This window comes from Girardinichthys multiradiatus, chromosome 2 (genome assembly GCF_021462225.1).
Source record: "Girardinichthys multiradiatus isolate DD_20200921_A chromosome 2, DD_fGirMul_XY1, whole genome shotgun sequence".
In the NCBI taxonomy this organism is placed as follows: domain Eukaryota; kingdom Metazoa; phylum Chordata; class Actinopteri; order Cyprinodontiformes; family Goodeidae; genus Girardinichthys; species Girardinichthys multiradiatus.
The window spans coordinates 38898879-38908753 of NC_061795.1; the positions used below are offsets into that span (position 1 = coordinate 38898879).

Below are 9875 nucleotides of genomic sequence, written 5' to 3' on the forward strand. Positions count from 1 at the left end.
TGATTCAAAGTGTCTGTGATTATATAGTAAGATAACAAATTATTTGAATATTAATAATATACACATAAATAATGTAACGTTGGCTTACAGTTTTGGGGGTGGGCATTTCTATGATTTTTGGGCATCTTGACTGAATCTAAACTGGATTATACCATACATACAACAAAAACGGATTATTTTAAAACAGCTCCTGGTCATTTTGGCCATTTTGCATTTTGATCTTTTGAAGCTGTCTTTGTTGGAGAGGCTTTGAAAACAAGCTGTCCTCTTTCATACCAACTTTGACAAGTAATGATTTAGTTTATGGTAAGGAATATGGTTATTTAATTAAAACAAATTTAAGAACAGGCGGCCATTCAGACCACCTACTCTGACCACCTGCTCTTAGATAACCCCTGATTAGTTTAACCAGGGGTCTTAATGCATCATATTACATAAGAGTTGACTGGCCCACACAGGGATCAGACACACAATTGATGTAAAAGGGTGTAATGTAAACTATTAAGAGAGTCAATAAATAAAACTAAAATTGTAAATAGCATTCAAACATTTTTTTTCATCATTACTTATCTCAAGTAATCCAAATTCGTGACTACTAAAAAAAATAAACTGATGCACAAAAGTTAAGTACATGGGTATGAATTTGTTGACGTGTATGACCTGAAATTATGGGGTTATGGAGATAAAACGACAATGCATGGATATAAAACAGAGCCTGTGACCTTTTTATATGAGTGATGTGTCGTTCTGTTCAGGGCAGCACACTGGACGGGTGTCCGCTGTGCCAGAACGTGTTTTCGTCTAGATTTATTTATATGACCTCTCTATAGGAATGGATGCCTCACTGTAGTGTGCACAATGTAGGCACTATAAGAAAATCTGCTTGTATACTAATGAGTGGGATTTATCTGATTTGCAGCTCACAATTCTTACAAAATTAAACGAATATTTGGGCGTTTTTTAGGGATCCTAGTTGACCTTTTCTACTTAAATACTTAGACTGGTTAGACTTCAATTTAACTGAATTGAATCTACTCTGAAGATATGCTTTAAAACAAAGACAAGTGTGAAATCGACCACTTTTTAATTTTATTTTCACGAATAAACGTTTAACAAAATATAAGGCATTTGACAAGTTACTGCGGTATTTATTAAACTATTTGGAAGTAGCCCATATCCCAACCGAGTTTTTATTTTTCTCACTGTAGAGTTCCGCCATTACTGTTTCAAATCGGACATAGAAAGGTGTGACAACTCAGCGCCTCCCAAACATCCGCTGTGGCTAGCAGGGTTATGAAAGCCTGATCAGCTTAGTTCAGACTGATGGCCTAGTTTGCATGGCTTATTTAGGACCTCGGCTGGGAGTGTCACGCATCTTTGCGCCCCGTGTGATCGTGTTCCGACTCCTCGGCACTGTCGGGATGGACGACATGGGTCTGGCATTGGGTCGGTCCGCTTTGGAGCGGCTGGACTTTGACAACGTCGTCCTGAAGAAACTTCCCCTAGACCCGTCCGAGGAAGCGGGGGTGCGACTGGTGAAAGGAGCGTGTTTCTCTCGAGTTAAGCCTGAGCCGCTGAACAACCCTCGGTTCGTGGCCGTTTCGCTTGACGCCCTGGCACTGCTGGGGCTCGACGGAGACGAGGTCATGAACGACCCTCTCGGACCGGAGTACCTGAGCGGATCCAAAGTCATGCCTGGATCCGAGCCCGCGGCTCACTGCTACTGCGGTCACCAGTTCGGACAGTTTGCCGGGCAGCTGGGGGACGGAGCTGCCTGTTACCTAGGAGAGGTGAAGGTTCCTCCGGGACAAAATCCAAAGTTCCTCCGAGAAAATCCAAGCGGCCGGTGGGAGATCCAAGTGAAAGGAGCGGGACAGACTCCCTATTCCAGGTAACAGGTTTGACCTGTGTGTGACTTCATTTATTTGGTGTGTACATGTACATCTAAATTGGAATATATAAAGTTCAGTATTTTTGGTCACTGGTTTCAGAAAGTGAAATTTGTATATAGATTAATTACTCATAGTGAAATGTTTATTTATTGTAATTTTGATGAAAATAGCTTACAGATAATAAAAACCCATAATTCCGTGACTCAGAATACTAGAATATTACATAAGATCAATAAAAAATGATATTTTAAACAGAAATGTCGGATTCCTGAAATGTGTGTTCATTTCTATGCACTCAATGCTTGGTTGAGCCTCCATTTGCATGAATTACTGCATCAATGCAGCGTGGCATGGAGGCCATCTGCTGAGGTGTTATAGAAGCCCAGGTTGCTTTGATAGCGGCCTTCGGGTCATCTGCATCGTTAGGTCTGGTGTCTTTCATCTTCTAGACAATACTCCATATATTCTTTATGGGGTTCAGGTCAGGCGCGTTTCCCAATCAAGCCCGGTAGCACTGCTGCAGGTTTTGGTACAGCGTGGACAGGTGTCGTGTTATTATCTGAGGATAATCACATCTGTTTAAACTCTGTGGTCATTTCCAGATGTCTCACGAAAATACTATTTGCTTTGAGTTACTAGATTGTCGCTTGTTTCTCTGCTGAAACCAAACGTCCACCTTCCTGAGTCCATCACAGCTGTCTGCTTCAAAATTTCTGGGGTAGTTATTCGTTATAAAAAATGTTTATGATCCGAAAATGAAGAATGTGGAACATTGTTAGTCTATTTTTGGAAGGGGATACAAATCCTGGCAGGCTCACCATGATGGAGCCTGTTTCCCCCCATAGTGGAAATTTGTTGGCTGACTTTGTGCAAGATTAGGACAGAAAGACTTAAAAATAAAAAGACCACTAATTATAATCTAAGGATGGCAGTGTAAAATAAATAAGAAACCCGATGTTAGAAAAGATGGTGATGGTAGGATACTTCCAGCCTGCATGACTCTGCTCGAAAGACAAATGTCAAAATACCATTAGAAAGATGTAAAAAGGCTGGTCAGCACTCATAAAATGGGCTGCAGTGCTTTAAATCAGTAAAACTTTTAACATTCAGTATTGAGAAGTCTAAATAATTTTGAACATGCCATTTGAATAAAATGAAAACAAAAGATTTTTTTAAACTCCTCATACATTGTTATGTTTTTTAAAGTCTTGTTTCTATACTTCTTGATTAAAATAAAATCTCATTGAATCTAGATCTGCCAGATAAGAATAATTTTGGCTGTAACTTTATTCAGTGTTTATTTGATCACATTTGGGATCTGTTTTATATGATCCATTCATGCAGCCTATCTATCAGCAAAAAATACACGAAGCAGCAGACAACTGTGATGGACTCAGGAAGGTGGACGTTTGGTTTCAGCAGAGAAACAAGCGACAATCTAGTAACTCAAAGCAAATAGTATTTTCGTGAGACATCTGGAAATGACCACACTGGTGCCAGTCTGTGGATTCTGTTCATCTCTACTCTTCCTCCAGACTCTGGGACCTTAATTTCCAAATGAAATGCAAACTTTACTTTCATTTGAAAAGGGAACTTTGGACCACTGAACAACAGTCCAGCTCTTCTTCTCCTTAGCCCAAGTGACTTCTTGTGAAGTGCCCCTCAAATTCTTCAATGAATTTTGATTGACAGTCCTCTCAAGGCTGCAGTTATCCTTACTGTTTGTGGGCCACATTCTATTACAATTTTTCATTCCACTCAACTTTCCATTGGTGTACTTGAATACATCACTATGTGAAAAGCCAGATTCTTTCAAAATGACCTTTTGTGGCTTACCCATCCTGTGGAGGGTCTCCCTGGACATCGGGCACGTCAGCGGTCTTCCAAACAACTGTGTTGGCAATAACATGGAATTCCTGGATAAAAAAAGTTTTCTTTTTTTATTGACTTTGTGTAATGTTTTTATTTTTTTGTGACACTGGATTACAGGTTTTTTATGTAAGCTATAGTAATATAAACGAAACGAAATAAAGGGTTGACATTTTGCACGGCAGTCTAAATGTTGTAGGTAAAAGTATTTATACTAAGGTTAAATTACATACAGGTGTTCTCTGTTTTCTACTTTATCATTTGCCTTTTACTTCACAGTTATTATTACTACTTTGTGTTAGTCGCTCACATAAAATTTAAATAAAGTACACCCCCCACAGAAAAGCTGATGGCCGAAAAGTCCTGCGATCCAGTGTAAGAGAATTCCTTTGCAGTGAGGCTATGTTCTTCCTCGGTATTCCCACCACCAGAGCAGGCTCTGTGGTTACCTCTGACAGCAAGATCTTAAGGGATGTGTACTACAGCGGGAATCCCTCTTACGAGAGATGCTCAGTAGTCCTCCGCATTGCTCCCACCTTCCTCAGGTGAGCACGTACTCCCCCCGTTTATTTGTCGCACATGTCTGACATCATCTTGACGTTTTCACTGGGAGCTGTTTGTTATTCTTTGTCTTCACAGGTTTGGATCCTTTGAGATCTTTAAGCCGGCTGACGAGTTCACGGGGCGGCAGGGTCCCAGTTATGGACGTGAAGAGATCCGAGGTCAGATGTTGGATTATGTCATTGAGACGTTTTATCCTGAAATCCAACAGAACCATCCAGACCGGGTGGAAAGAAATGTGGCCTTCTTCAGAGAGGTAAGAGTTTACTGCAACGTGTTATAAACATGCAGCTTTAATCTAGTACTGAATATTTTATCAGCACATAAAAAACAGAATTTAGGTTTAAGGTATTACTTTAGTCGGGATGTATTGCATTAATGCTCTTGAGTTACATTTGGTGGTTTGTTTGTTGAGCTGCTAGAATTGGTTCAGTGTCCACACAAACACTGTTCTTCTGCTCTCTTTAACATTAAAGTTTTTATATCAGGTCCCATTATGTGTAAAACCTGGTTGTTTCGCAGCTTTTTTATTTATTTGAAGATGCCATTCTGCCTTCTCTTCCAAATTGTAGGTGATGTGTCGTACAGCTCAACTCGTGGCTCAGTGGCAGTGTGTTGGATTTTGTCACGGAGTTCTGAACACCGACAATATGAGCGTGTTGGGACTCACACTGGACTATGGTCCATATGGCTTCATGGACAGGTCAGACATAGGGATGTTTATGTGGAATAACTGACTTTATGGTTATTTAGGTGTATCCACATATTAATAATTTGATGCACAGAGGTCTGGGATTAATGTGAGTTTTCTCTCGATTGCAATGGTTTAAAATTAAACTCTCAAGCCCCACCAATATTTGGATTAATGTCCCTTATTCAGTCACAGAGAAGAAACCAATCACTTTTTGTTGCCATCAACAAGCTTCTGGAATACTTCTGGCTTTACCATTCTACTTATGTGAAATCTAAATAGTTTGATATCCTGGAACAAACACTCCTTAAAACTTAGTTTATAAACTTTCAGTTGGCTTGAGGTTGGGGCTAATCCAGAATCATTGTTAGCTTGCTTCATCCATTTAAAGAACGGCTTTTATTTTTGTTTGAGATCATTGCCGGTTCTAGCACCCAGATGTATCCAAGTTTAAAGCGTCTGGTACTACTGGCAGTGAAACAGAACCTCAACATGATGCCCCCATCACTATGTCTGACATTTGGTTCAGTGTTGTTAGGTTTAAAAGCTTCACCTTGACTCCTTCATAAATTTGTTCTGTCATTGTGGCCAGTTAGTTTAATCTTTGTCTCAATTGACAATAACATATTTTCCCAAGAAGGCGTTCGGCTTGTCCATATGAGCAACTAGGAATTATTAGTTTAGCAGAGAGGTGTTGAATTTGAAGCAGGTACTTCTCTCTTGGGCAACGTTGTCTCGGTTGTTGTTGATGTTAAACTCACATTTTGGACAGTGACAATGGTGTTCCGCCATCTTGTAGTTTAATAAAGTATTGAATCTTAACATCATAACCAATTTCCTTTCCTTTGACTGGCAATGTACGTGGTTCCCGTTGCTTGTGTAGTATCATTGAATGGTTATCAGATAAAAGTAGAAATAAACGATAATCATAATAAATCTGTACAGATTGGTTCAAAGTTGCCCTATCTATTTCAGGTTTGATCCAGATTTCATTTGCAATGCATCAGACAACTCTGGTCGATATTCATACAAGGCACAGCCGGCTATCTGCAGGTGGAACCTGGTGAAGCTGGCAGAAGCTCTGGCTCCAGAGTTGCCAACGGATCGAGCTAAAGCTGTGATAGATGAATACCTGGATCAATTCAATCGCTCCTACCTGGAGAACATGAGGAAGAAACTGGGCCTACTGAGAAAGGAGGAGCCTGAGGATGAGATCCTGATCACTGAGCTGCTACGGACCATGCACGACACCGGTGGGGCTGCGATGCAGGATCTTAAACGGGTTTTGCCTTGCAAGAAAAGAGCATTCAACGAAATAAATATTGATTGGTTCATTTTCCATTTCTTTCCTCCAGGTGCTGACTTCACTAACACCTTCCGCAGCTTGTCTCAGATCTCCTGTCCATCAGAGAGAGAAACTGAACAAGACAAGGAGATTGTTAAGAAAGCCACAGAACTCTTTCTTGCACAGTGTGCTTCTTTGGAGGAGCTAAAGTCAGCGAACACACCCACAATGGATCCACGGTGAGTTATACAGATAATAATAATTTATTTTAGGGAAAGAACTGCCAAATTAAGGTGCAATGCATATTAACTTATAAATACATTTCCAGTGACATCACAGAATTGTTTGGTCAAACTATGAGCTGTAAGATTGGTATTGTTGAGGTGCCAATGTCTTTTAGCTCTACTATTTAGGCACATTTGTAATATACTCCCCAGGTCTGAAAAACTTTTTAAAAATTGCAGATTTTTATGATTATCTATGCATTCACTTCATTTAATGTAGTGCATATTTCTTACTCAAGAGGGCAGTGGTGGAATATAATGCAGTTGTTTTTTTGTTTTCATTTAATTTAGATATTTATGGCATACAACTAATGAAAACCCACAATTCCGTTTCTGAGTAAATTTGAAATAAGGAAATCTACACAAAAGAAATTAAAAAAGTAAAAAAAGTATTTTTAATACAGTCATGTTAATGTCCGCACAATAATGAGTAAGACTGATGCCTTGACGTTCGTCCATAAAAGAGTCAGTGAAACTCTCCTCAGGGAGACTAAGCCACTAAAGTTTGCTGCTAAAGACGCTTGCTGTTCAGGTGTTGGAAAGATTAGTGGAAGGAAAAAGTGTTATAGAAAAAGCTGCGCAAGCAACTGGGATACCTCATTTTTATAAATTTTTTTATTGGGAAAATTGTTTGATATCATAAAATATCAACTATTTCAATATTTACAGCGTAAGTTACTTTGCAGTGCCGGTTCTTAGTCACACTTTTGGTTACATATAAACATGAACATTATTCAAGGTTTAAAACTTTAAGATGATTGTGAAGCAATCAAAGTTGCTTGAGGTCCAGTATGGAGTTTAAATGCTCAGTTATGATTTAGGGCACTATGTGATCTACTGGTATTGGTACTCTATGTTTTATGAAGTCCAAAGTCAGGGCAGCCATCCACCAGGAGATTATAGCAACCATCATGCTCTATGGAGATACTGTTTTCATTTTTCATCAGGACTTGGCATCTTCCCACACTGCCAAAGGTACCAGTACCTGGTTCACTTTGCTTGACTGGCCAGCAAACTCTCCTTACCTAAACCACATAGAGGATCTATGATTTTGTACAGATAGTTATTGCCTACGTCCAAATACAGTTACCCTTTCTCTACATGTATCTGCTCTCAGACGTTCTATGACTCATGATCTTTTTTATTCACAGTGAGTTGGCAATGCTGCTCTCTATGGCTCAGAGCAACCCCACTCTGTTTGAGATGATCTCAGACAGGGCGACCATCGCAAGGCAGTTGGACAGAATGAGTAAATTGAAAGTCCTGATGGAGACCAGTCAGGAGGAGCTGAGAGCCAGGCAGGCTCAGGAGTGGACCTCCTGGATCACACTCTATAGGTAAGATACTTTTTTGGAAGAGACTGATCAAGAGAATAGCTTGTTATTAAGAAAAGGCTATGTATGGACAAAACAGATGAGTTTTTTTTCTGGTGGCTAGTAATGGGTGGAAGTCTGACTGATAAAAGGGGTGGACAGACAGAAATGGGTGGAAGTGGTGTTTTCAGGGAGATAATGTCCCATTACTGTAACTCTTGAGTGTTTTCACTTTATCATCATTGCAAAGGAAACGCCTGGCCTGCGAGCTGGAAGGCCAGAGCGACGTGCAGGTCTTGCAGGAGGAGAGGGTGAGGGTGATGAACAGCACCAACCCTCGCGTGGTGCTTAGAAACTACATTGCGCAGAATGCAATAGAGGCTGCAGAGAATGGGGACTTCTCTGAAGTCAGTATCGACTCCATGCATTTATTTTTTATTTTTTGTGATCTAATGTTGAAATATCTGTGCCCTAAAACAGTGACATTTAACATCTCTCTGTGACCACTTTGTTGTGCTGTAGGTCCAACGGGTCCTCAAGGTTCTGGAGAAGCCCTTTTTTTCTCAGCCAGGACTGGAGCTCCCTGCTTGGGTGGGTTCACATGGGAGCACTGCACAGGGGGAAAGGGATGAAAGAGAGGAGCAAGAGCAGAGAGCCTCTGCTTCATCAACTGCCATAGACCCTGTGCCGTACGACAGCAAGCCTCCAGCATGGGCACGCCAAATCTGTGTCACATGATCTTCATAAACAAGTCCTTATTTGCTGTCCTGCCTAAAAAAAAAAAACAAAGTTGGAAGGTGTTGATAGTTTTCTTACCTTTTATATCCCTTTACTTGGTGTCCAACTTTCTTTTCAGCTTTGGCAAGGCAGCAACAAGGGAGTTAAAAGAGGAGTGGCTCTTCACAGATTAGCATGATGACACAAAACAGACGAGAGGTTGATGGTGACTCATTTCTTCCATTGCTAAAGGCTTTCAAATTTAAACAGTTTGGGTTTTATTTTTAGACATTTATTAAAGTAGATGACAAGAAATGTCTTGAGGTAAGTCATGGTTCTGGATGTAATATACAGGTTCCAGAGGGAAAAAGTCTCTGAAGTGCACTCCTTTGGAGGGTTGTTTTTCCAACTGTACAGAAACCAAACATGGCTCACGTCCACCCTGTCTGTTCAGTGTCACTTCTGCTATTTATGATGAGTCAGGTAACAAGTCCCACATTGACCTGCCTGCCTCTGACAAACTGTGTGCTGTCACTTCAAGAGCATACCATATATAAGGACTGTGTGAGTAAGTCTAAAGGAGTGTCATTTCAGTTAAGAGCGAAACCAAAACTTCCGTTCAAAAACACGCACAACTAGTTCTTCAATAAATGACACGTTTTTATGTATTTATAACCTAAATAAAAAGTTTATGTTGGGGTTCGGACCCTATTTTTTCTTTTGTTTCTTAATTTGTTCATACGGGCAAGTATAAATAAACATTATCAAACCTGGACGTAACTGTTTACTCATGAGTATTAACGAATAGAAAAATATTTCAGTTGCTGTTATTTTCAGGCAAATGTATATTAAATGTAGAAATGAGCTCTTCATCAGTAATAGCCTTACCTGTTTTTATTAAACCTTTTAGCAGACCATGTGTCGTTTATTTTATATTTTCACATTTTCATTTTAAAACAAAAACTTTTTTGCGATTATGACACGTTTGACGCACATATGTAATCACTCTAATACCACTAAAAAGGTGCAGCTAATTGCTTTTGGTGGTGACCCAAACAGAGCCCTGTTCAATCCATCATCCCAAAATTGGGACAGCATGTAGTGAATATAGTGTTGAATATATTAAATATGCCAGTAAAGGTGTTATTTTGATATGTTAAACCAATCAGGACAGATGGATACATTTCCCTGTATTTAAACTGTCTAAAAATGTTCTTGGGGTCTGTAAAAAGGTTCAATATTTAGTCATTTTATTAATGATCA

At 39.8% G+C, this 9875-nt stretch overlaps 1 protein-coding gene across 1 annotated transcript; it reads left to right on the top strand.

Moving 5' to 3' along the window:
* The first annotated feature begins 1222 nt into the window (after positions 1-1222).
* On the top strand, positions 1223-9527 carry selenoo1 (selenoprotein O1). The gene is made up of 9 exons (XM_047381210.1): positions 1223-1891; positions 4103-4306; positions 4401-4578; positions 4895-5025; positions 5989-6266; positions 6369-6537; positions 7734-7919; positions 8146-8302; positions 8418-9527. The coding sequence occupies exons 1-9, from the start codon at positions 1338-1340 to the stop codon at positions 8640-8642; spliced, it is 2082 nt and encodes a 693-aa protein (XP_047237166.1). The 5' UTR covers positions 1223-1337; the 3' UTR covers positions 8643-9527.
* The last annotated feature ends 348 nt before the right edge of the window (positions 9528-9875 follow it).